Here is a 24,390-nt window from a genome sequence, read left to right on the forward strand (position 1 = left end):
TTCCCGGAGGAGCGGGGCTGCGGGAAGGGAGGCGGTGGGAGCCGGGGGATGGCTGACCCTCCCTGCTGCTCCCTCCGCAGCTGGCTTCAGCCGAGACCTTCTCGGCCCCGTCCTCGGGGCGTCGCGGCCGCCTGCCCTCTCGCCCGAGGGTGCTGGGGCATCCGAGCGGGTGGGACGGGGCCGTCGCCCCGGGGGCTGCGCGGGATCCCCCCGGGGATCGCGGCCTGCAGCAGCAGCCCCTCGGCGATCCCCTTCTCCCACCCTTCCCACACCGCCCTGATGCTCCCCATCGCTGGCGGCTCCTGCCGCGCTGGCTCCGGAGCCGGCCCTTCGGCATCGCCCTCTTTCCGGGAAGCACGGGGCCCTCCTGTCCCGTGGAGCCGCAGCAAAGCAAAACCGAGAGCAGCGTTTCTTCCCTTTTCGGAGAAAAGGAAGGGGCCTCCGCCTGCCCTGGCAGCGGCCTCGTCTCCCCGCTCGGCTTCCCGGCAGCTCCCACCCAAAGCAGCACCGGGGTCCGGTGCCGGAGCTGGCCGGCGGCAGCGAGCACCACGGGGGCTGCGTTCCTGGAAGGCAGCGGCCTCCAGGCCGGCGGCTTTGGGAAGAGGCTTGGAGCAGCTCCTGCCCGCCCGGCCCTGCAGGAATGTGCGCCGCTGCTGCGTACGGGCAGTCTGGAGCCACGCTTCTTCCGCGCGTCTGGAATAGCTGGGATTTTTCAGTGTCTGACCCGAAACGTCGAGCTGGGAAGGGCAGCAGCGGGACAGGCAGCGGGACAGGCAGCGGGACAGGCAGCGGGACAGGCAGCCCTGGCTGCAAACCGCCTGCCTGGCTCTGCCGGACGCCGCTGCCGCAGGTCCGAGCCGTGGTCCTCGGGCTGAGCCCCATCACCCTGCCCAGGGGATGCCCGGCTGCGCGGCTGGGTCTCGGGGGTCCGGCACAGCCCGAGGTCCCGTGTCGGTGCCCCGCGGCCGGGGGGGGACGAGCAGAGCCGCAGCGGCGGGGGGTCCCTGCCCCCCCCCCATTCCACAGCTGCTCAAACTCCCCCAGCTTCACTGGAAACGCCGGGACGCGGCGGGGAGGCCGGGAGCTGCTCCCACCTTCCTGGAAACCCGCTTCAAAGCCAACCCGCCCGGCGCTGGGGCCTGGCAGCACATGAAAGGCCGCCGGACCCTCCTGCCGGCGTGGAGCCGCGGGCTCCGGCACGGGCCGGGATGGCTGGTGGCACAGAGCTGGGAGCGCGGCTAAAAATAACCCGCCCTCCTTCGCAGGGCTATTTTTAGCTTCTCTGCAGCTATAATTATCTGCCCTTGGCGTCGGGGCCGGGGAAGCTGCTGGCACCGCGGGCCGGGGCTGCGGGGACGTGAGCGGGGCGGCCCTGTGGCCGGACCCGGGTCCCGCCAGGGCTTGGCACCAGCGTCGGCCCCCAGAAGCGTCCGGGTGGCACCGGGGCGCGGGCATCACCGCAGCCGGGGCTCCCCCGCGGCACCGCGTGGCCCCGGGTACGTCCCACCATCCCTGGGGACCCCCGCGAGGGAGAGCCCCGCTCCGACCGCGGGGACGCGGGGCCACCCGCGCCCCACCGCGGGGAATCCCTCCATGTCCCCCAGCCTCCGCCGCTCGCCCCCGCCGCCGTGGGGGATCCCGAGCCGTTCCTCTCCCCGGTGTGACGCGGGGGCACCGGGACACCCGCGACGCACTGGGACCGCGACCATGACGCCACGGGGCGGCTTCCTGCTCCGGCATCCCGCCCCCACGCGCCATGACACAGGCCCTCACCCCGTGGCAGGAGGGGAGCGGGGTGCAGCGCGGGGACCCCGCAGCTCCCCTGGCTCCGTGCCTCAGTTTCCCCACGGCCCCTCTCTGGAGGCTGTTTCCAGCCGGAGCTCGGGATGGGGCGAGGTGCCGGAGGGGGTCCCGCGGGGCCGGGGTGGGCGATGGCCCCCCGTCCCCTGGCAGAGGGATGGGCAGCCCCGTGCCGGGGGGCTCCACCATGGCTCCCCTTGGGTGGCTGCAGGGCGGCTGGGGACAAAGCCCCGGGGCCAGCGCCGCTGCCTGCCGCCAGCGGCCACCCAGCCCAGACTCATAAATCAGCAGCTGTGGCCTCCCCAGCGCGCCGGGCGCGGAGCAGGATCCGGCCCGGCCCTGTCTGGCCGCAGCCACCCCCGAGCCAGGCCGGGGGCCCGGTGTGCGCCCCCACCCGAGACACCCCCCTCCCTCAGCCCCCCTTGCACGCGCACACGCATGCACGCACGCACGGAGCCCCCGCTCTGTGCACGCGTGTGCGGGGTCCCCGTAAGCCGGGGGGACGCGGCCGCGACCCCCGGGGGCCCGAACTGCATCTGCCTCCCCCCGGCTCAGCGGGCCCCCGCACCCACAGCCCCCCGCTCGGCGCGGCGTTCCCCGGCCGGGGCGGGGGCGCATGGATCCGGCCCCCCCTTGGCACCAACCGCAGCCCCGCCGCGGCGGGGGGTCGGCCATTGCCCGTGGAAGCCGGGGGGCCACGTGCCGGGACGCAGCAGCACCGGCCGGCTTCAGGCGTGGCCCCCAGCCGCTGCCGTGCTCACACGTCTCCGGGCGCACGCGTGTGGGTGCCGTGTGCCTGCAGGCGTGCGTGCACACGCGTGTGTGTTTTGCTCGCGGTGCCGGGCTCTTGGGGTGGGGGGCACAGCTGGCTCGCTCGGGGCGGGTGCCCAGCACCCGTCCTGCACACCCGGGCTGGATGCGGCCCTGCTGCGAGCCCCCAAGGTCTAATTATCGCCCAGGGTCTAATTATCGCCCGGTGCTGAGCTCCCAGCGTCGGGCTGGCCCTGGCCGGCTCCCCGCGCCGCCGGCACACTGGCACCTTGTGCCGCGGAAAGGTGTGTGGCCCCTGGCCCCGCTCCAGGGCCCCGCCATGGCGGCGATGCCGGGGGGCCACGGTGGGGATGCCAGCGGCCACGGTGGCAGGGATGCTGGGGGTCACAGCGGCGGGGGGTCACAGCAGCGGGGGGCCACGGCTCTCGCTAGCCAAGTCAAACAAGCCCAGAACCACCGTTCCCTCCCCGGGACCCCTCGCCCCGGTGCTGCGGTGCTGGCAGGGTGCCGGGGCAGGGGTCCGGCCACACGCGGCCCCGCCGGCGCTGAATCAGGGCCCCCCCAGACCCCGCAGCCGCCCTCGGTGTCTGGGCCGGCTCTGGCCGGGTGGAAAGTGCGGCTCAGCGCCCAGCCGGGATCCCCGTCGCCCCCGCGCCGCCAGGACCGCGGTGAGTCAGGCCCGGGGACGCCGGGGCTCGGGGGCGGCCGGGGAGCCCTGGGGGGGCTGCAAGGGGGGAGCTGTGGCTACAGGGGGAGGGGGTCCCGTTGCCCCCCACCGACTGCGGGGTCCCGTTGCCCCCCTCTGTCTGGGGGGTCCCTGGGGGGTCCCTGGGGCAGCGTTGGGGTGTGGGCAGTGCGGGGGGTCCTGCCTGGGCCCCGCTGCAGGATCAGGCCCCTGGGGTGCAACGTGCCGCTGCCTGGGGGGGCCCGGGGGATCTCGGGGGGGGCAGGGACAATGTGGGGGGTGGGGGGCATGTGTGGGCATGTGCATGCGTGATCCGGCACACGTGTGGGCGGCTCCGCGTGTGCTCCGGGGTGGGCTGCGGCTGCGGCTGCAGCTGCGGCTGCGGCTGCGCCGTGGGTGTCCTGCCCGGCCGGGCCAGGGGTGCTGGGGGTGCAGGGTGCCGCGGGGCCGGGGGTCCCGGGGGGCTCCAGGGACCAGCACCCATCCCGGCCCCCGCCGCCCCGGGGCCGTGACTCAGCCCGGCCTGACGCGCTCATCACACGGGTGGCTGCGCGGTGACACCGGGGGCAGGAATGGTGGCACCGCTGCCAGGCCGGGGTCACCGGCGCCTCGTGACCAGCTGCCTCACCAGTGAAATGAGTTTTGGGGAGGCTCAGCCTGCCCTCCGGCCCTTTCCCTCCCGCTTTTCCCTGGGCGCTCCTGGGGGCTGACACCAATGGGTGCCCCCGAGCCGTGCCGTGCCGTGCCGTGCCGTGCCCTTTGCCAGCAGCCTGGAGGCAGAGGGCGAGCTGCAGCCGTGCCCCTCGCTGCTGCCCCCAGGCTCTCCCGGAGCCCCCACGCTGTTCCCCGCCGGGGATGCACAGGGGGGTCCCTGTCCCCCCCAAACCTCCCCGCTCCAGAGCCGGACTCGGGGCTCGGGCTCTCGCCTTCCCGAATTGCACTGGGGGAGGGCAGCTCGGCCCTTGGCAGATGGGGAAACTGAGGCACGGGAGGATCAGGTGAGGAGGGCTCAGGGCTGTGACGCAGCCACCCCGCAGCCCCACAGCTTCCCAGGGCGCCGCTGTCCCTCTGTACCCCCCCCCGCGTCCCCCCCTTTGGTGGGTGCAGCCCGGGGCCCACCCTGCCCCCGCTGAACCAGCCCCCTCGCCCCCCCCGCCAGCCCCCGGCTCCGAGCTGAGACCTGCCAGCTCGTGGCACGGCCGGGCAGCCCCGGTGGGCCAGGCTGGGTGGTCCCTTGCCGTGTGTCCCCCCCCCGGCTGCAGGGTGGGAGCCGTGGCTCGGGGCACCCAGCCCAGCGCACGGGGGGTCTCCCCCCCGCCGAGGCCCTGCCTGGCCCCGCGGGACCCCCGGGCTGCGGCAGGGGCACCTGCTCCCGCGGCCCCGGCGATGGGGACGGCCCCCCCGGCTCCAGGCTGCCACGCTGCCGGCGGGGACCCCGGCTGCCTCGGTGGCCTCAGCCGGGGCTGTCACCCCCCCCCGACGTCCCTCCGTGCCTCAGTTTCCCCCCTGCAGTCAAAGCCCGAAGGGAGGGCACAGGGCACGTCCCCAAGACATGTGGCACCCTGTGACGGCCACCGTGTCCCCAGGCAGGACGGACACCGCGTCCCGGGCAGGAGTTGCCATCAGGTGCCAGCCGTGGGGCTGGCGCGGAGCCCGGCCCTCGCAGGTCCCCGCGCCCCAGGGAACGGCGCCAGGGCCGTCACCCCGGCCCGACACCGGTGCACGCAGCGTGGTGCACGGGGATGTCACATGTGCATGCGTGTGCGTGCACGCGTGTGTGCGCGTGTGAACCGGGGCGGGGGCGAGCGCGGGTGAGCTCAGGTCGGGGCCTGCTCCAACGCGCCGGCGCTGGGATGCTCGGAGCAGGGCTGGCAGCGCCCGCGCTGCGCCGGGCCCTGGCACGCACACGCGTGTGCACACACACACACGCATGCACACCCTTGTGCCCAGGCGGGTGGCTCCTGCCCCGAGGAGGGACCTGGGGAGCCCCCGGGGGTCCCCACACCCCACAGTGGTGGCACTGGGACCTTCGGGTCGCTGCCTCAGTTTCCCCTGGGCCTCCAGGCTGCATCACCCCCAGGGGCGGGGAGGGGGATTCCCGGCCCACGGGCGCTCCCCGTTCCCACGGTCGGAGGGAGCCGCGGTTCCTGTGGGAAGGGGGGTGCTGCATCCCGAAACCTGGGGTCAGCCCCTCCCTCCGCCCCGTGCCTCAGTTTCCCACGGAGCTCAGGGCCCTGCGGGGGCTCCCAGCCCCGGGGCTGCAGCCCGTGGGCGGTTTTTGCGGACAAAGCCCCTTTTTTTGGAGAAAGTGGGGGGGGTTCCCCCTCCCCGGCAGCGTGGGGGGCAGGCGGGGGCCGATGCCAAGGGGGGGCCCCACCCTGAAACCCCGCCCGGGAGCGGCGTGGGAACGGAGGAAGGCAGACACCCGCACCTTATAGATCTTTTATTGCAAATAATTACGTTCCTTAGCTCAGTATAAGAATAGACTCTGGAATAGATTCAGTTCGGGGTCTCCAAGTGGCTTGAGTGCAAAAAAAAAAAAAAAAAACAACACCGGCGTTGCAAGTCCATCAACGCAGACGATAATTTATTCCTTGGAAAAAGCAGTTCGTTTGCAGAAATCCATCGCTCCGCAGTCCTCGCCTCTGTCCAGTCACAGGCGCCAAAACCGAAACCAGAAGAGCCTCCGTCTCCATCGCCTCCGCGCCCCGCGGCTCCTCGGCGCGGTCCCACGCTCCCCACGGCCAAGCACAACTCCTCGCCACGGCTCCGGCCAACGTCCCACCGGGCCGCCGGCACGGCACGGCCACGGCTCGCCTCCGCACGCCCACCGGTGCGGCCGGGCTGCTCCTTTCTCCTCTCCGGTTAAAAAGAAAAATAAAATCGGTGGGTGTTTGGGTTCGTGTTTTTTAACTGGCCGTTTCTCCTTCCTTTTCCTGCCATTTTATGTTTTTTAACTCCTTCTCCAGGTACAGAGCCGGGCATCGGCCGGGGCCGGCTCAGCGCTCCTGCAGACAGACGTACGGCACCCACTGGTTCTTGTCGCGGCTCTCGGCGCAGTAACTGGCCACCTCCGCCAACCCTTGGCTCTTCCAGGCGTCCGTGTGCGGGCTCTGAGGAGCAGAAGCAGGCGGTGAGTGCCACCGCGGCCCCGAGCGTCCCCCGCCCCGGCCCTGGCGCGGCGCCCGCCGTGAATCACGGGGCAGCCGGTGCGTGGCCCTGCATCACCGTCCCACTCACCGTGACTAAGAGGCAGTGGAGGTCGCGGGGCTCGGCGCCCGCCTCGGGCTCGCCCAGGATGGCGGCCAGGCGCTGCATGCCCGAGACGCGCAGGATGTGGATGTCGTTGTCGCAGCAGAAGGCCTGGATGAGGGTGAAGTGGATCTGCAGGGCGATGTCGCCTTCGTCCTCCTCGTCGGCGGCCAGCAGGCACAGCACCACGCTGTCGGGGTCCCTGCGGGCGCACGTGGCGTTACGGGGGGGCCCGAAGCAGCCCTGGATGGGGCAGCCCCCCCACCCCGGAGCTGTCACCCCGTGTCAGCGGGGCCACCCCCCTGCCTGCAGGGAGGGGACGGGGGACAGACCCCCCCCCCCCCCCAGCACCGGGGGTGCTCCGGGCAGCCCCCCCCCCAGGGACCCAGCCCTGCGCTGGCCCCGGCCGGGCCCCCCCATCCCCATGGGACCCCCCCCACGCAAACCCCCCCGGGTACTCACACGTTCATGAGCTTGGCGGACTCGTAGACCCCCACCGTCAGCCGGTCCTGCCGCTGCGCCGCCACCAGCACCCGCTCCACCGCCTCGCTCACCGCCTGCATCCTACGGAGGGCACGACAGAACCGGTGAGCAACGGCGGCGGCGACCACCGACCCCCCCCGGCCCCCCCCCGGCCCCGGGGCCGCCGCACTCACTTGCTGCTATCGCAAGGCACCAGCTCCTCCAGGGTCATGGTGCAATTGTAATCCGGGGCGGGCGCCCAGGGGCCGCGGGTTCCGCGGGGGGAAGGCAAATCCCAAGAGCGATAATCCCGAGAGTGACGGCGGTGCTGTCGCGGTGCTGTCGCGGTGCTGTCGCGGTGCTCGGCGCCTCCAGCCGCAGTTGTAGCGCGATCGCTTCTGAGCTGCCGCCGCGCCCGGCGCCACCTTTTATAGCCTCCCGCTGAGGGGCGGGGCGTCGCGCGGCGCCCCCGCTTCGCCCATTGGCTGCTCCGGCACAAAGAGGCGGGCGGGCGCCGCGGGGATTGGACGCCGCCGGCGGGGCCCACGTGGGGGCGAGGCGGGGCGGGGGGGCAGTTTCGGGGCGGGGGGTTCCCCGCGTTCTTCCCCCCCCCCCCCCCCCGCACCGGGACCGGGGGCGGCACCGGGGGGGTCCGGGCACCGGGGGGGTCCGGGCACCGGGGGTCGGTCCGTGGGCAGGGGTCTGCAAGGGGGGGGGGTCTGTCCGTGCACCGGGAGCGGCACCGGGGGTCGGACCCGGCACCGGGGGTCGGTCCGTGCACCGGGGGCTGCAAGGCGGGGGTCTCTTCGTGCACCGGGAGCGGCACCGGGGGTCGGTCCCTGCACCGGGAGCGGTACCGGGGGTCGGTCCCTGCACGGGGGTCTGCAGCGGGCGGGCGGTCCGTGCACCGGGGGCTGCAAGGGGGGGGTCTGTCCGTGCACCGGGGGCTGCAAGGGGGGGGTCTGTCCGTGCACCGGGGACTCGGTCCGCGCACCGGGGGTCGGTCCGTTAACGGGGGGGCTGCACCGGGAGGGGTCGGTCCGTGCACGGAGGGCGGCACCGGGGGGTCCGCCCGTGCACCGGGGGCTGCAGCAAGGGGCCGGTCCCTGCACCGGGGGGGGTCGGTCCGTGCACACGGGTCTGCGGGGGGGGGGGGGGGGGGGATCTGTCCGTGCACCGGGGGTCGGTCCGTTAACCGGGGGCTGCACCGGGGGGTCTGTCCGTGCGGCGGGGGCTGCACCGGGGGAGGCTCGGTCCGTGCACCGAGACGTGTAACGGCGGGGGGGGGGGGGGGGTGTCGGCGCGCTCGGAGCGGGGGAACGGGGACACGCGCGGGACCTCGGGGCCCCGGGGGGGGCGGGAACCGGGCGGCGGGGCTGGGGCGGGCGGCGGCTGCCACCTACCGGGGCCCGCGCCCGCGCTGCTCTCCCGCCGCTCCCGCCCCCCCCGCGTGTGCGCCGGGGCTCCGCAAGTTGTGTGTCCCCCCCCCCCGGTCCCCCCGCCTCGGTCCCCGCGTCCCGCCGTGCCTCAGTTTCCCCCCGGCCATGCCCCACGTCCCCGTGTCCCCACGCCGCTATGCGCCCGCCGGGGCCGTGCTGGCACCGTGTGCGTGTCCCCGCTGTCCCCCGCGCCCCCCCCTCGCGTGTCCCCGACCCCCCCCGACCCCTCCGCGTCTCCGCGCCGCCGAGCACGGCCGCAACTCATTGCAGCGCTGGCCGCGCTCCCGTCTCGCACACCGCCCCCCAGCAGGGGGCGGGAGAGGCGGCGGCGGCGCTCTGCCCGCCCTCTCGCTTCCCCCCACCCCCGCACTGCCCTCTGGGAAACGTAGTCGCGGCACGCCCCGCCCCGCCCGCGCCGCGGGGGCGGGGACTACATTACCCAGGGGGCGCGGCGCGGGAAGGGGGCGTGGCCGGGGAGGTGTGGGCGGGGCGCGGGGCCACGTGCGGCGCGGGGGTGGTGCCGCCCGCACCGGGCCATGGCCGAGAGCGCCCCGGGGCCGCGGGTGGGCACCGGGCCGGGGCCGGGGGGCGACCGGGCTGGGCGAGCTGGGAGTGAGCTAGAGCGCGGCTGGGGGCCACCAAACCGGGACGGGGACCGGACCAGGCTGGAGGCTACGGAACTGGGCGAGGGGCGACCGGACCGGGGGCTGGGAGCCATCAAACTGGGACTGGACCGGGGCTGGGGGCGACGGGACCGGGCTGGGGGCCACCAAACCGGGACCGGACCGGGCTGGGGGCAACTGAACTAGGGCTGGGGGCCACCAAACCAGGACCAGGCCAGGGCTGGGGGCCACCACCAAACTGCGACGGGACTGGGGCTGGGGGTGACCGAACCGGGCTGGGGGCCACCAAACCGGGACTGGACCAGGGCTGGGGGCCACCAAGCCAGGGGTGGGACCGGAGTGGGCTGGGGGGGAGCAGATCGGAGCTGGGGGCCGCCAAACTGGGACTGGACTGGGCTAGGGGCAACTGGACGGGGACCGGGCCGGGCTGGGGGCGACCAGACCGGGGCTGGAGGGTCTGGACCTGCCCGGTCGGGGGGGACCGGACCGGACCGGTGGAGGGGGGGTATCGGGGACCGGGATGGGACCGGGACGCCCCGCGGGTGCCGGTGCCCCCGTCCCGCTCCCAGCGCCGCCGTTGCTGCCCGCAGGGTCCCGACGGCCCCGGCCCCGGCCCCGGCCCGTCCTCAGGGCTCCGCTCCCCCCGGGCCGCACCGGGCGAGGGCTCGGACGGCGACTCCGAGACCCCCACCTCCAGCGTGGCCCCCAGCGAGGAGGAGGAGGAGGAGGAGGAAGGCCACCAGGTGAGCAAGCAATGTCCCCCAAACCCCCTGTGGGAGCCGGGGTCCGCCGTGCCCCCCGTGACCCCCTGCCTCCCCGCAGTGGCGGGTGGGCGACGCCTGCAGCGCCGCCTGGGCGGGGGACGGGCTGCTGTACCCCGCGCGGCTGCGGGCACTGGACCCCGGCTCCGGCACGTGCCTGGTGGAGTTCGACGGCTACGGCAACACCGAGGAGCGGGCGCTGGCCGATCTCCTGCCCCCTCGCCCCGGGCCTTGGGGAGCGAGCGACGCCCCGGGGGGCGAGGGGCCCCACCGGCCCAGCACCCCCTCGTCGTGGGAGCTGCCCCCGGGTGCGAGGAGGAGGAGGAGGAGGAAGGGCGAGCGGGCGCCCTGCTCCCCCCAGCCCCCCGAGGTGAGTGCCTGCCGTCCCCCCGGCTTTGGGGCACCCTGCGCCCCCCTCATTTTCTCCCTAATGGGCTGGGGGTGCTGCTGGCAGGCGATGCCCCCGCCGTGGCCGCCGGCCCTGCTGCGCGCCATGCGGGAGGAAGAGGAGGAGGAGGAGGCCTTGGCCGCCATGCTGATGGCCTGGTACATGAGCGGATACCACACCGGCTTCTACGTGGTACGGCGGGGTGCGAGGGGCGGGTGGGATGGGGGGGAAGGAGCAGGGCCCCCCCATGACCCCGCCGCTCCTCTGTGCCCCAGGGCCTCCAGGAAGGCCGGGCGGAGGCTGCCGAGCCCCCCCCGAGGCCGAGCCGCCGGCAGAAGAAGCCCCCGCGCAGCTAGGGAGGGCAGGTGGGTTTGGGGGTGCCCGGGGCCGGGACCCGCTCCCCGGCAGGGCCCCGCTCGCACGTCATCACCCCGCTGGGGGGGGGCCTGGGAGGGCTGTGGGACGCGAAGGGACCCCCCAGGGATGCTGTGGGGTGGGGGGAACCCGTGGGGACACGGGGGGACTTGGTGCGGCTGTGGGACGCGGGGCGGGGGGGGCTGGGATACTCCACGGCCCCTTCCCCGCCGCTCACCCCTGTCCGCTCCCCTCCAGCTGGACCCGCGCCCCCGCGCCGTGCCGGAGGGGCGGCCGCCGCTCCCGCTCTCCGCTCGCGGAGGGGGCTGCCCCCCCCGGGGGTCCTGGTTGCAGGGATGGGGGCAGCAGCCTTCCTCCACCCTGGCCGGCTCTGCATCAGAGCTGGGGGGGCTGCAGCACCCCCTCTGTCCCCCCCACCGTCCCTTTCTTTGGAATAAAGCTGTTTGTGAGACCCACGTGCCGCCCTGTCTGCGCCATCCCCGGAGGGACCCTCGGCTCTGCCAGCACCGCGCCGGCGGGTGGGACGCGCCGGGATGAGCCGTGCCGCAGCCGTGTTTGCTCAGGGAATTGGCAGAGTGGCCTCTGCCTCGCTGCGGGGCTGGGGGGGCTCAGCCCCGGGGGGGCTCTGTGCCCGCCAGCTCTCGGGCTGCTCCGGCGGGACGCGGCGCTGACGTACGTCCCGCCGGCTCCTGGCCGCCGGCGCGGGGCACTTGTGTCCCAGGGGATGCATCTCCCGGGGACGTGTCCCCCCCTCGTCCCGCCTGATGTCAGCGGCAAGGTTTGGGGGGGACAGGCACCCGCTGGGCGCCCGCTCCCTGTCTGCGTCAGCGGGCGTTTGCCCACGCCGGCGACCCTGGGTGGGCTGTGGCGGGGCGGCGGAGGGGGGTATAAATCCGGCTGAGCCAGGCGCGTCCGTGAGCATCCAGGGACGCATCCGGCACCGGGAGCATGGAAAGCGCCTGGCTCTGCCTGCTCTGCCTGGCCGGCTCCGGCCTCGTCCTGCCCGGCACCGCGGAGCTGGCGCTGGGGCTCCAGCCGGCCGAGGGCCTGCCCGGGCAGAGCCGGGAGGAGACGGAGCTGGTAAGGGGCCAGGGGAACGATGCCTGCGGGGGCCGGGGCCGCCGGCCTCGGGGAGCTCCGGCTCCTCTGCCCGGCGCAGGGGCTGGTCCTGGCTGCACTGGGGTGTCCCCAGGTTGTTGGGGGGGGGCCGAGACCTCGCCACTGGTTTTCTGTCGCGGCTCTTGGGCGCTCGGAGGGTTCCTCGCAGCAGCTCCCCCAGGGGCACCGGGACGTGGATGTGGGAATTGGCGTTTTTTACCCGGTTTTCCCTCCCGCTCCTGCCCCGAGGGGCTGCTCTGGCTCAGGTGCGGCGGGGGGAGATGCTGCGCTGGGCGGGAGCGGGCGGTGGGTGCTGGGGAGGGGACGCGGGGCTGCACCCAGGCGGTGGGACACACTCCGAGCCCCCTGATCCTGCCACAGCCCCGATTCCCCTCCAGTAGGGACCGAGCCAGGCACAGGGGGTCTGGAGCGGTGCGTATGCCCCAGGGTGCAACTTGCGGGGATGGGTGCTGCTCGTGGGTGGGACAGGATCCGGCACCGGCGTCCTGGGGGACTCGGGGTGCCGTGGATCCGGAGCCCCTGGGCGCCCCGGGGGACTCGGGGTGACACGGTGCTGTCTGCCGCAGGTCGAGGCGCTGCAGGAGGTGCTGGAGAAGCTGGGGAGCAGGGAGCTGCCGGCGGTGGAGAAGAGGCTGAGCTGGGTGCCCTTGGTACGGCCGGGCTGGGGGGCGGTGGGCACCCAGCCCTGGGTGCTGGGGGGGGCCAAACCCCGCGGCCAGCACCGGAGCTAGGCCCTTCGGGTGCCGGTCGCGGGGGTGCAGCCCCAGGGGGGCCGGGCTGGCCGAGCCCCGGCGCTGACCGCTGCCGTCCCGCAGTGCGAGCCCGGGGAGCCGTGCGCGGTGCGGAAGGGAGCACGCATCGGGAAGCTCTGCAGCTGCCCCCGCGGCACCGCCTGCAACCTGCTCATCCTCAAGTGCTCCTAAGGGCCTGGGGATGTCGGGGACGTCGGGGACGCTGCCACCCGCCGGGATGCTGCTGGCCCAGGCCGTGCCCCGGGCAGGGGAGGGGAAGCCGTGGGCCCCCAGCCCCTTCCCCGCACCGGGACGCGCTCCTGCTCTGCCCTGGCTCCAGCCAGCGAGTGCCTGGGCATGCCTGCGCGGCACCCTGGCACCCTTGGGTGCCCTGGCCCGGGGGGCTGCGGCTCTCCGGGGCCAGGGCCAGATTAAACGACTTGGGTTCATGCCCGCTGCCTGCTCTTTGGGGGATTGTGGGGTGTCCGCGCTCCTCTGCCGCTGGGCACGGGTCCTGGGGTGCCGGGCAGGGGTGGGTCCCATCCTGCTGCGGGTCTGCGTGGGCACCTCAGGCTGGGGTGGGACATGCGGTGGGGCAGCGGGAGCGGGGGACGCGGCTGGGGGCCAAGGGCTGGGCCCGGGGGGGCTCTGGTGGCCACGGCACCGGCTATTCCTGCTCCGCTGGAGGCGGTGGGTGGAGAGGCGGGTTGGGAACGGAGGCCGAGGGCAGGGGGCTGTGAGGGGGCCACACAGCCCAGCGCCATCCTGCTCCGTCCTGCACCACAGGGCATTGCCCAGGCCCTGCACTGCATCGCGCTGCACAGCCCGGGCTGCCCTGCGGCCGCTCGGTCCCGCAGGGCGCTGCGGCCACTGCACAGCCCCTGCGCTGCGCCCCGCTGCGCTGCACAGCCCCTGCACCACGCGGGATTGCGCTGCACGGCCTCGCCCCTGCGCTGCGCGTCCCCCGCGCTGCACTGCTGCCACGCAGCCCCATCCCGGCGCTGCACGGCGCTGCACGGCGCTGCACGGCGCTGCACGGCACACCCCCAGCTCTGCATTGCCCTGCACAGCCCCGTCCCCGCCCTGTCTCCCACCACTGCATCGCCCTGCAACGCCCACCCCCAGCTCCTCACTGGCCTGCGCTCCCCCTGCCCTGCCCTGCCCTGCCCTGCCCTGCCCTGCCCTGCCCTGCATGCACTGCATGCACTGCAATGCCCCGCCATGCGCGGGCGGCCGGCCCCCACCCCCGCCGGCCCCACCCTGCCATTGCCCCTTTAAGAGCTCCCCGCCCTCCGCCTCTCCCCCCGCCTTCCCTTTCCCCGCCGCGGTTTCCCATTGGCCGGCGGTGACATCAGTGGGCGGGGCTTGGCGGCGGTGACGCAGCGGGGGCGTGGCGCGGCGCGGCGCGGCGGGCGGGGGGCGCCGAAGATGGCGGCGGCGGCGGCGGCGGGGGCTGCGGAGGGCTCGGGCCGGGCGGCGGCGGCGGCGGCGGCTCCGGTTCCTCCTCCCGGCCCCGCCGCGGGACCGCGCCGCTACTCGCTGCTGGCCATCGTGGGCGGTGGCTGCCACCGGCCCGGCCTGCTGGCCGCCGCGCTGCAGCAGCTGGAGCGAGGTGAGCCCGGGGCGGCCGCGGTGGTCCCGGGGCGGGCCCGGCCCTCCCCCGTGCGTGGTGCTCCGGGCTCTGCCCCTCTCCTGCCGCCGGATCGGGGCCCCGGGGTCTGCCCCCCCCCCCCCCGCCCCGGTCCTGCCCCAGATCGCCAGGGTCGGGACCCCCGAGCTCTGCCCCCTCTCCTGCCCCAGACCCCCAGGATCCGCCCCCCCCAGGCCCCCAGCATCTGCCCCCCAGACCCCCCCAGGACCTGCCCCCTCTCCTGCCCCAGGATCCTCAGCATCTGTCCCCCAAGACCCCTCAGCATCTGCCCCCCAAACCCCTCAGGACCTGCCCCCTCTCCTGCCCCAGACCCCCCAGAATCTGCCTCCCCCCCAGACCCCCCAAGATCTGCCCCCTCTTCTGCTCCAGGGTCCCCAGGATCTGCTCCCCAGACCCCCAGGATTTGTTCCCCCCAGGATCTGCCCCCTTGGCTGCCCCAGGGTCCCCAGAATATGCCCCGCAGGGTCCCCAGGATCTGCCCCCCTAAACCCCCAGGATCTGCCCTCTCTCCTGCCCCAGCCCCTCAGGATCTGCCCCCGGGGTCCCCAGGATCTGCTCCCCCAGACCTTCAGGATCTGCCCCCCCAAATGCTGTTCCCCACTCCTGTCCCTGCTCCCCCCCAGACCTTGGGGTCTGCCCCGCTCTCCCCCTGGGGTCCGTCCCCAGGCTCTGGGGCTGCGGGTGGGCCGCTGTGACCTGTCCCCTCCCCTCGTCACCACCTGGGGCCTTGCCCCATGCGGCTGCGGGGGCCAGATGCTGGGCTGGGGGAGGGGATATGCTGGGCTCAGCTGGGGGGGGCTGTGCTGCAGGGACCCCCCTGCTCCCCTCTCCGGGCCCTCTCTGTGCTGTGGCCGGAGCTGGGGGCTCTCAGGCCACGGCGTCGGAGCAGCCCTGCGCTGGAGCAGGTCCCCCAAATCACGGGGGGGACACACGTTGCCAGGACTGCCCTGTTGTCCCCCCCCATGGGACCCTGCGAGGGCAGGACCAAACCCCGCTGGCCCCGAGCAGTGAAACCGCCCCAAAAACGGCCCCGGCCCTCGCGCGGCGCCTCGTGCAAAATTTGTGCAACCCCGCCGAGGCCCGGCCGTCTTACGCCATCGCCCGCTGGTTTGCTGGGCCGTTAGCGGGGGGCGGTTGCGGCCACGCTGGTCGGCCGCCGCGGTGGGGGGCTGGCAGCCCCCCGCGAATCCTCCTGTGGGGTCCTGAAGGGGTTGTGGGTGTTTTGGGGTGCCTGACCCCAAGCTGGGAGCACCCACACCGGTGCCGGCAGTAGCACCGCGCACGCCGAATCCTCCGGCACCATTAATTCCTTTAATTGCCACCTTTGAAGAGGTGCCGGCAAGGTGCGCCGTCGCCCCGGGGGCCGGGGTTTTGGGTTGGCAGAGCCGGTGCCGCTGTGAGTCACCGCGCAAGGTGCTCGCCGCCGGGCAGCCGATCGATGCATCGGCCTCGTGCCGGGGCCCGGCTGGGTTGGGGACCCACTGGGGTGTCCCCAAAGCCACCGGGCTGGGATGGCTGTGCCTTAGGGTGAGGTAGGAGGGAGAACCAGGGTGGGCTTGGGGGGGGGCGGTCCCCACCGTGCTGCTTCTTGCATAAACCCGTGCCACGTGGGTGCTACGGTGCAGGGGCACGGTGCCAGTGGGTGCTAACGGGGTTGAGCTCCCCCCCCCTTATTTTTGTCCCTCCCCCCCCTTATTTTTGTCCCCCCCCTCCCTTATTTTTGTCCTCCCCCTCCCTTATTTTTGTCCTCCCCCTCCCTTATTTTTGTCCTCCCCCTCCCTTATTTTTGTCCTCCCCCTCCCTTATTTTTGTCCCCCCTCCCTTATTTTTGTCCCCCCTCCCTTATTTTTGTCCCCCCTCCCTTAACTTTGTCCCCCCTCCCTTAACTTTGTCCCCCCTCCCTTAACTTTGTCCCCCCCTCCCTTAACTTTGTCCCCCCCTCCCTTAACTTTGTCCCCCCCTCCCTTATTTTTGTCCCCCCTCCCTTATTTTTGTCCCCCCCTCCTTATTTTTGTCCCCCCCTCCCTTATTTTTGTCCCCCCCTCCCTTATTTTTGTCCCCCCCTCCCTTATTTTTGTCCCCCCCTCCCTTATTTTTGTCCCCCCCTCCCTTATTTTTGTCCCCCCCCTCCCTTATTTTGTCCCCCCCTCCTCCCTTATTTTTGTCCCCCCCCCCTCCCTTATTTTTGTCCCCCCCCTCCCTTATTTTTGTCCCCCCCCTCCCTTATTTTTGTCCCCCCCTCCCTTATTTTTGTCCCCCTCTCCCTTAACTTTGTCCCCCCCTCTCCCTTAACTTTGTCCCCCCCTCTCCCTTAACTTTGTCCCCCCCTCTCCTTAACTTTGTCCCCCCCTCTCCCTTAACTTTGTCCCCCCCTCCCTTATTTTTGTCCCCCCCTCTCCCTTATTTTTGTCCCCCCCCCCCCTTAACTTTGTCCTCCCCCCCCCCCCCTTAACTTTGTCCCCCCCCTCCCGCTGCCTCCGAAGGAATCCGCTCTTGGGACATCGACCTCTCCTCCTGCAACCTGGACGAGCAGCTGAAGCTCTTCGTGTCCCGTCACTCGGCCACTTTCTCCAGCATCGTCAAAGGTAAAAAAAGGGGGCCCCCCCAGCAGTGTTTAATTAATGGGGTGTGGGAAAACCCCCCCAATCCAGCCGGGGGGGTGACGGGGAGGGGGGCCGGTGGGGTGGGACTCGCACGTCCGTGCGAGTCCCACCCCACCGGCCCCCCTCCCCGCCGCCCCCCCGGCCGTTGCGGGAACAGGCTTTGCTTTGTGGCCCCCCCCCCCAGCCAAGCCCCGTGATTCCCCCACATGAAAAACCGCTTCCTTCGCCCATCCCCGGGGCGGGATGCGAATTCCCGTGGGAAGAAGGGAAAGGAGAAGATGGAGCGGGGAACGCTGGGGCTTGCTCCGCTGCTTCTGTCCCCGTGTCGCACCAGTGGGTCACCCGCTGGCGGGGGGGGGGAGCGTGGGAGGTGGTTGGGTCTCCAGTGGGTGTTTGCAGCCCCGAGACCCCCCCAGGGCTTGTGGCGGTGCTCGGGGGGGGGGGACAGGAGGGGCTCCCCCAGCTTGTCCCCCCCCCTTTCCTCCCCTCCCTGTGGCAGGAAGGACGCGGGAAGCGTGTCCTTCGGCTCAACGGATCCGCTGGCCCCCGCGGCGTCCGGGAGCGGGACGGTGGCTGTCCCTCTTCCATGGGGGAAGTGGGCAGGCACTGGCCCTGCCACTGTCCCCGTCCCCCCCATCCCATCCCTATGGGATGAGGCCAAACTGGGGTGCAGCCCCATCGTTTTGGGGAGGGTGGGTGTCAGCCCTCGCTCCCCGCAGGTCAGCGGACCCTCCACCACCGGGGAGATGTGCTGGAGACCCTGGTGCTGCTCAACCCTTCCGACAAGTCCCTGTGCGACGAGGTGAGCTGGGGGACGCGGCTGTGGCCCCTTCGGAGCCGCGGGCAGGGGGGTGCCGTGGGATGGAGCCCGTCGGCATCCTCACGTCCCCTCTGTCCTCACGTCCCCTCCGTCCTCAGCTGCGAAACCTCATCACAGACGTGTCGCAGCACAAGCTGCTGGTGTTTGCGGGGCCCTGCGTGGAGGAGACGGGGGAGCTGATGCTGCAGACGGGCTGCTTCTCCCTGCGGGACTTCATCCAGATCTTCACGGACAAGGAGGTGCGGTGCCGGGGAGGGGAGCTCGGCTGGGGGACCCCCAGGGAGGAGCTGCCTGCTCCCCGCCGGCTCCCAGGCCTGGCTGCGGTGCGCGGGGGGGCCGTGGGCTGGCGCTGCCGGAGCGACTGTCTGCTCACGTTCTCCGGCGTCTCGGCGGGGAGCTGGGCATGGCGGCGGCGCGAGCGGGAGGCTGGCCCAGCCGTCTGCTCCGCAGGCAGCCACGCCGCCTCTCCCGCCGGCACCTCCCCTCCGCCGCGGGGCTGGGGAAGGGGCAGCGGGGCTGGGGGGGCGATCGGCCGCATCCTGGCGCTGAGCCCCAGCTGGGGGTGGGTGTGAATGGGGGACCGGCCCTCCAGGCAGCGTGCCGGTGGCCAGCACCGGGTGCGGGGAGTGGGCTGGGGCTGCGGGAGCCCCTGGGGAAGGGATGCTCTGTGCCTGCCAGGGGAGGGGGGCTGAGGCAGGGCACACCCGAGCTGCCGCATCGCTGGCCCTGGGTGCCCCATCCCGCCTGAAGCTGTGGCTGTCCCCGTCCCCTCGCAGGTAGGGGAGATCCTGAGCTCCGCGGACCCCTCGGCCAAAGCCAGGCTGACCATCAGCTGCCCCGACTTTGGGGAGTGGAGGGACTCGGGCTTGGACAATCACAACCTCCAGGACTTCATCGAGCTGCGCTACAACCCGGGCTGCATCCTGCCGGAGATGGAGGGGCTGGAGGAGTTCATGGAGTACCTCTCGGAGTCGCTGGAGCCCCAGTCCCCCTTTGACCTCCTCGAGCCCCCCACCATGGTCGGCTTCCTCAAGCTCTCCAAGCCCTGCTGCTATATCTTCCCGGGCGGGAGAGGGGACTCGGCTTTCTTTGCCGTCAACGGTTTCAACGTCCTGGTCAACGGAGGCTCCAACCCCAAGTCATCCTTCTGGAAGCTGGTCCGGCACCTGGACCGCATCGACTCCATCCTGGTGACGCACGCCGGCACGGACAGCCTGCCCGGCGTCAACAGCCTGCTGCAGAGGAAGCTGGCCGAGCTGGAGGAGGATCCGTCCCAGAGTTCGCAGGGCAACGGGGACTGGGCGAAGAACCTCATCTCCCCGGAGCTGGGCGTCGTCTTCCTCAACGCCTCCGAGAAGCTGAAGGACATCGAGGGTAACTCCCGGGTGCTGAAGAGCTGCGACGAGGCTGCCCTGACCCTGCACTACCTGGAGAAGCTGGGCATCCGTCCCAACCCGTTGGCCCGGGACAGCGGACCCCGCGCGGAGCCCACCGTCCTCTTCCAGAAGATGGGAGTGGGCCGGTTGGACATGTACGTCCTGAACCCCGTGAAGGGCACCAAGGAGCTGGAGTTTCTCCTGCAGCAATGGTCAGGCAACAGCTACCCCAAGGAGCAGGACTTGCCCCTGCAGTGCCTGACCTCCGTCTGTGCCCTGCTCGTCTGGCACCCCGTCAGCCCCTCCGAGAAGATCATCCGGGTCCTCTTCCCCGGCTGCACCCCCCAGGGCCGCATCCTGGAGGGGCTGGAGAAGGTGAAGCACCTGGAGTTCCTCAAGCAACCCGTGGTCACCAAGAATGATCTGAAGGGACCGCCGGCGTCCCAACCTGAGAAGCCGCTCAAGCAGAGGAGGGCAGAGAGCAAGGAGAGCCTGAAGTCGGCTTCCAAGCTCAGCTTGGTGGACGCCGCAGCACCGGTGCCGAAGGAGAAGGCTCCGAAGGTGGAGAGGAAGGAGGTGAAGACAGGGACCAAGGAGAAACCAAAATCCCTGGGGGAGACGGCCAGAGCGGCGTCGGAAGAGGAGAAAGCCAAGGATGCTCGAGCCAAGCTGGACTCTTCAATGGAGAAGCTGAAGGCAGACGCAAAGCCGAAGCTGAGCAAGGAGAAAGCGGTGCCCAAGAAGGAGCCTGTCCCCCGGAAAGAGGAGAAGAAGCCGCCGAAGAAAGACGAGGGGGCCGAGGCGAAGGGGGAGGCCAAGAAGGAGGTGAAGGTGGTGAAGAAGGAGGCGAAGGCTGAGACGCTGCGGAAGGACATGAAAGAGAGCAAGGCAGAGGCCAAGGCTCCTGCCAAGACCCTGGCCCGGAAAACGCTGGTCCCAGAGACCCGCAAACCCCTGGCCAAGGCTGGCAGCATCAAGAAACCCCCCCTCAAGAAGGAACCGGAGAAGCCCAAGGCCAAAGCCCCTCGGGAGGCCAGCGGCAGGAAGGAGCCGGGGACCTCAGACGGCTCCAAGTCCTCCTCCCCCGAGGACATGCTGCCGGAGGCCGAGCGGGGCCGGGGGGCCGCCTCACCGGGGGCTGGCGGGAGGAGGAGGAAGGAGGAATCGACGGACGAGGGCATCACCACGGCCGAGAGCGAGCTGGAGCCCTCACCGCTGGAGAACGGGGGGGCCGGGGAGCCGGCAGGACCGGGAGACTCCTCCTGCCTGGAGAACGGCCTGGAGGACCCCGACAGCCCCCAGCGTTTCCGCTACCTGGAGAGCAGCCCCTTGAGAGCCGTCTGCCCCCCCTCGCCCCTGGCCAAGACCCCCAAGAGCGACCGCAGCGTCAACTTCGACCTGACGCCCACCGGGATGCTCAACCACGGCCCGGAGGGCGGTGAGGACGCCTGCGGCAGCTCCGAGGAGAAGACCCTGGAGATGATGTCCCCGGCCAGCTCGGGGCCGGCCAGCGCCGGGCACACTCCCTTCCACCAGTCGCCGGTGGACGACAGCACGGAGGAGCCGGGTGCTGGCACCAACAACCGGCAGCCCAACCCCTGGCCGCCGGCTGGGGGCAAAGCCTCGCAGGATGGCTCCGGCTCCTCGCAGGAGAAGCAGGCGGGCTGCCTCTCCCTCAGCCCCTTCAAGGACGATGTCCCCGACGTGTCCCCCACCATCACCACCCCCTCGCTGCCGGCCGAGGTGGGCTCCCCGCACTCCACCGAGGTGGACGAGTCGCTCTCGGTCTCCTTCGAGCAGGTGCTGCCACCCGTCAGCGAGTCCCCACCGGAGGAGGGCAGGCGGTCCCGGGGGACCGGGGGGACGCCGGAGCCGGAGGCCACCAAGGGCGGGTTGTCGCTGCCGCTGCGGCCGTGCCACCACCCGCCGCGTGCTGATGGTGACATGGTGCCGCGGCCCGACCGCCGCTCCGACTCGCCCCATGACGTGGACCTCTGCTTGGTGTCACCCTGCGAGTTCGAGCATCCCAAATCGGAGCGGTCGCCCTCGGCCGCCGCCAGCCCTCGGGAGCTGTCGGACAGTGACCCGTCGCAGGAGCTGGTGCAGCGCCGGGGCCGGCCCCGCCAGCCGGCGGGCGAGACGCCCCCCACCTCCGTCAGCGAGTCGCTGCCCACCCTCTCCGACTCTGACGTCCCTCCAGCCACCGAGGACTGCCCCTCCATCCTGGCCGACGGGCTGGAGTCGGACGAGGACTCGGAGCAGCCCACCCGCGGCATGGCCAGGGCCCGTGACCCGCTGCCGGCCCCCATGAAGGACCCCTGCCCCATCCCCGCCCAGCCCGGCATCTGCATGGTGGACCCGGAGGCGCTGCCGGCCGAGCAGACCCGCGCCGGGAAGAAGGAGACCCCCGGCAAGGTGAAGAGGACCCTGTCCCGCGTGGGCTCGGCACCCGCCGCCCCGAGAGCCGAGCCCCCCCGGCACCCCACCTCGGCCCCCAAGGCCAGGGGCCCCACCAGCTCAGCCCGCGACGCTGGGGACAAGGCCAGGCTGCCCCCCGGGGACAAGAAGGGCCCCTCCGGCGGGGACACCCGCCCCCCAGGGACCACCCGCAGCTCTGGAGCCCGGCCGCTGGCGGGAGCCGGCAGGGCGTCACCAGCAGGTACGGGGCTGGAGGGGGGGACGCGGGTGCGGGGGACGGAGCAGCTCGGGGCCACCGCCGGTGCCGTGCAATGGGGTGGGGGGGTTTGGGGGCTGCTGCTGACAGCTCCCGTACCCCGACAGGCACACGGGCTGCAGCCCCCCCGGGCCCCCCCATCTACGTGGACCTGGCGTACCTCCCCGGCTCCTGGAGCGCCCGGACGGTGGACGAGGAGTTTTTCCGGCGCGTCCGCTCCCTCTGCTACGTGGTCAGCGGCGACGACCACCTGAAGGAGGGCGTCCTGCGGTCCCTCCTCGACGCCCTGCTCGCCGGCAAGCACCAGTGGGGCACCGACATCCAGGTGAGCCCCCCCGGATACCCGGAGCGGTGGGATCAGCCCCCTCCTGCTGCTGGGAAGCAGGGGGTCGCGGTGCGGTGACGCGGTGCGGTGATGTGGTGCGGTGGTGCGGTGCGGTGACACGGTGCGGTGGGTGTCTCCGCAGGTGACCTTGATCCCCACCTTCGACTCGCTGGTGATGCACGAGTGGTATCAGGAGACCCACGACCGGCAGCAGGAGCTGGGCATCACGGTGCTGGGCAGCAACAGCACCGTGGCCATGCAGGATGAGACCTTCCCCGCCTGCAAGGTGGAGTTCTGAGCAGGGGGGGCCACGGCGTGGGCTTCATCCCCACCCTCTTCCTCCGTGAGCCCCCCCCTCCCTCCCTCCGCACCCGGTGACTCGGGGCTGCGCCCCCCGGCCACTGTGGCTCGCAGGGGCGGGGGGGGGGGGTCTCCTGGGGGGAGATGGGGATGTTCCCCCCCCCCCGCCCAGGACTGGCCGGGGCTCCCTGGGGCCCCGAGCCCACAGCACCCACACGCCGCACCCTCACACGCCGCGTGGTTCCCGCATGCCCACGCCGGAGCCGCGCGCTCCTCGCTCTGCGCCCGCCGCCGTCCCGGGGAGGGGGGGGGTGAGGGACCAGCCGGGGACGGGGCGACCCTGCCTCTGGGCGCAGGATCCGTCCCCCCGCATCCAGCGGCGGTGCTGAGCCGTTTCCCGGCGGGCAGCGAGCCCCAGCCGTGCGCGATTTAACAGGGTAAATTTTGTCGTTTGCTGTTCCTACCCCCTCCCTGGAGAAGCCACTACTGCCCCCCCCCGCCCCGGCCCGGGGGTCCGGGTCTCCTTCCTGGGGGGCTCTGGGCTGGGGCGACCTTGGCCGCCCCGGGGGGTTCCCGTGCCAGGGCTCGTGCCCGGGCTCGGGGGGCTGCGGCGGCTGCTCCTCCGGCACTACAGCCACAGGCGGTGTCCCCGGCACCGTCCCCCCCCCAGCCGGACCCCCGTGGCCACCAGGAGCGATCGTGTCCCCCCCGTCACGCGCAGCAGCTCGGGGAGGGGCTGTCCTCCGCAGCGGGCTGAGACCTGGCAGCTCGCTGCACCGATGGCTCTTCCCTCCCTGACAGCGGGGGCGGTGGGGCCCGATCCTGCGCCCTGCCGGATCAGGAAAAAATCCTGCAATTTTTAAGGGGTTTTGTGAGCGGAGAGCGGGGGGGCCGGGCTGGGGGGGGCAGGATCTGGCCCCTGCCTGGGGCAAACACTAACCCGTTTTGTAGGAGGCTCCTCGCTGGCTCTTTTTGTAATGACTTTTTAAGAAAAAAAAGGAGAAAAACAAAAAAAAGAAAACGAACAAACCAACAAAAAATGTGAAAGCTGAACAAACCCGGCCTGGGCTGGCGGGAGGTTATTTATCCCCGGCCCCCCCGGCCCGGCCGGCGGCCGCGGGGGCTCTTACCTTGGCTCCTATTGTCCTACGTGTTCGGGGAGGGGGGACTGAATGTTTCACCTTTAGGGCTTTATATATATATTTTTTTTTTGTAGCTGGAACCTCGTTTGGAGGTTGGGGGGTGGGTGGGGGGGTTGTGACCCCCCCCCGGCCCCTGCCCGCGGACGCCGGCACGCTCCCCGTCTTGCACGCCACGTTCCCGTTTGGCAAATGTGTTGAAAATGAGCATTAAAGAGAGGGTAGCTCCCGGCTGCTGGCTGCCTCCCATGTTTGGGGGGGCGTGGGGGGGGCCCTGGTCCTTGCGGCGGTGGGGAGGGGGGGGCTGGGTGCTGCCGGGGGGTCCTGGGGTGCTGCGGGGCGGTTTGGGGGTGCTGGGGATGGGCTGGGGGGGGGGCTCAGCCCTGGGGTGGTGGTGGGGGGGCTCTGGGGCCACATCCTGCGGTGGGAGAGGGGCTGGGGGGGTCCAGGGCATCGCCTGGGGGGGCTGGGGGCTGCGCGGGGCTGGTGCGCCAGCGCGGCGGAGGATGGATGCGGGGTTGCCATGACAACGGCATCCCCATCCCCGCCGCCCCCGGCCCGCAGAGGAGGGGGCCCCGCGCTCGGCCCCCGCGCGCTCGGCGCGGGAGGGGGCCTGTGGGGGCTGCAGCCTCCTGGGTGCTGGGGGGGGCCCAGCTCCCTGTGCCCGGCTGCGGGGCTCAGCCCCCGCCCTGCGTGCTCAGCCCGAGCCTGGCAGCACCGGGGAACCGAAACCCACCCCGACCCCCCTCCGGCCACCCCTAACCCCCCCCAGCCGCCCCCAATCTCCCCCCCCCCAGCCCCCAAAACCTCCCCTTCCCCAAAACCTCCCCGTCCCTCGAGCCCCCCCGTCCCCGGGACCTCGCCAGGCCCTTGGCTCCGGCAGCGGGGCCGGGGCAGCGCCATGGGGAGGGGGCTCCTCCGGGGGGGTCGCTCACCGGGAGGGCAGCTGTGACCTCCGGGGCTGGGGGGGCCGGGGCTGCTCCCGGTGCTGCCGCTGTCACCGTCCCTTCGGCCCCCCAGCGCCGGCACTGCAGGATGAGGCTTTTTGCCGGCGCGGTGAATGGTCCCGGTGGGCCAAGGGGGCCTGTGGCCATGG

General features: G+C 72.4%; 4 protein-coding genes across 4 annotated transcripts; 3 read left to right on the forward strand and 1 right to left on the reverse strand.

Annotated features, from left to right (window-relative positions):
* Positions 1–5,684: 5,684 nt before the first annotated feature.
* GADD45B (growth arrest and DNA damage inducible beta) lies at positions 5,685–7,364 on the reverse strand. Its single transcript, XM_082331569.1, has 4 exons — positions 7,165–7,364; positions 6,971–7,072; positions 6,497–6,710; positions 5,685–6,369 (listed from the first exon to the last, which is right to left on the reverse strand). Exons 1-4 carry the CDS (start codon positions 7,200–7,202, stop codon positions 6,256–6,258), a joined length of 468 nt encoding a protein of 155 aa, XP_082187695.1. The 5' UTR covers positions 7,203–7,364; the 3' UTR covers positions 5,685–6,255.
* Positions 7,365–8,916: 1,552 nt separating this feature from the next.
* LOC309599429 (uncharacterized protein) lies at positions 8,917–11,003 on the forward strand. Its single transcript, XM_082330887.1, has 6 exons — positions 8,917–8,972; positions 9,623–9,775; positions 9,855–10,163; positions 10,248–10,373; positions 10,457–10,546; positions 10,794–11,003. Exons 1-5 carry the CDS (start codon positions 8,946–8,948, stop codon positions 10,535–10,537), a joined length of 696 nt encoding a protein of 231 aa, XP_082187013.1. The 5' UTR covers positions 8,917–8,945; the 3' UTR covers positions 10,538–10,546; positions 10,794–11,003.
* Positions 11,004–11,504: 501 nt separating this feature from the next.
* Positions 11,505–12,714, forward strand: LOC309599572 (cocaine- and amphetamine-regulated transcript protein-like; the record flags this gene model as incomplete). The annotated part of the gene is made up of 3 exons (XM_082331120.1): positions 11,505–11,636; positions 12,242–12,325; positions 12,491–12,714. The coding sequence occupies 3 exons, from the start codon at positions 11,505–11,507 to the stop codon at positions 12,596–12,598; spliced, it is 324 nt and encodes a 107-aa protein (XP_082187246.1). The 3' UTR covers positions 12,599–12,714.
* A 1,120-nt stretch (positions 12,715–13,834) lies between these two features.
* Positions 13,835–23,399, forward strand: MAP1S (microtubule associated protein 1S; the record flags this gene model as incomplete). Its single annotated transcript, XM_082331121.1, has 7 exons — positions 13,835–14,018; positions 16,541–16,642; positions 17,380–17,462; positions 17,579–17,719; positions 18,257–21,515; positions 21,638–21,855; positions 21,998–23,399. 7 exons carry the CDS (start codon positions 13,835–13,837, stop codon positions 22,151–22,153), a joined length of 4,143 nt encoding a protein of 1,380 aa, XP_082187247.1. The 3' UTR covers positions 22,154–23,399.
* Between the last annotated feature and the right edge of the window lie 991 nt (positions 23,400–24,390).

The sequence above is a fragment of the Platalea leucorodia genome, assembly GCF_965183815.1.
Source record: "Platalea leucorodia genome assembly, chromosome: 21".
In the NCBI taxonomy this organism is placed as follows: domain Eukaryota; kingdom Metazoa; phylum Chordata; class Aves; order Pelecaniformes; family Threskiornithidae; genus Platalea; species Platalea leucorodia.

Excerpts from the sequence above, each read along its gene's own strand:
- GADD45B (XM_082331569.1), bottom strand. The coding sequence starts at position 7,202 with ATGACCCTGGAGGAGCTGGTGCCTTGCGATAGCAGCAA. Across the intron at positions 7,073-7,164 it reads GTGCCTTGCGATAGCAGCAA|GATGCAGGCGGTGAGCGAGG; the intron begins GTGAGTGCGGCG and ends TGCCCTCCGTAG. Across the intron at positions 6,711-6,970 it reads TCCGCCAAGCTCATGAACGT|GGACCCCGACAGCGTGGTGC; the intron begins GTGAGTACCCGG and ends GTGCGCCCGCAG.
- LOC309599429 (XM_082330887.1), top strand. The coding sequence starts at position 8,946 with ATGGCCGAGAGCGCCCCGGGGCCGCGG. Across the intron at positions 9,776-9,854 it reads AGGAGGAGGAAGGCCACCAG|TGGCGGGTGGGCGACGCCTG; the intron begins GTGAGCAAGCAA and ends GCCTCCCCGCAG. Across the intron at positions 10,164-10,247 it reads GCTCCCCCCAGCCCCCCGAG|GCGATGCCCCCGCCGTGGCC; the intron begins GTGAGTGCCTGC and ends TGCTGCTGGCAG.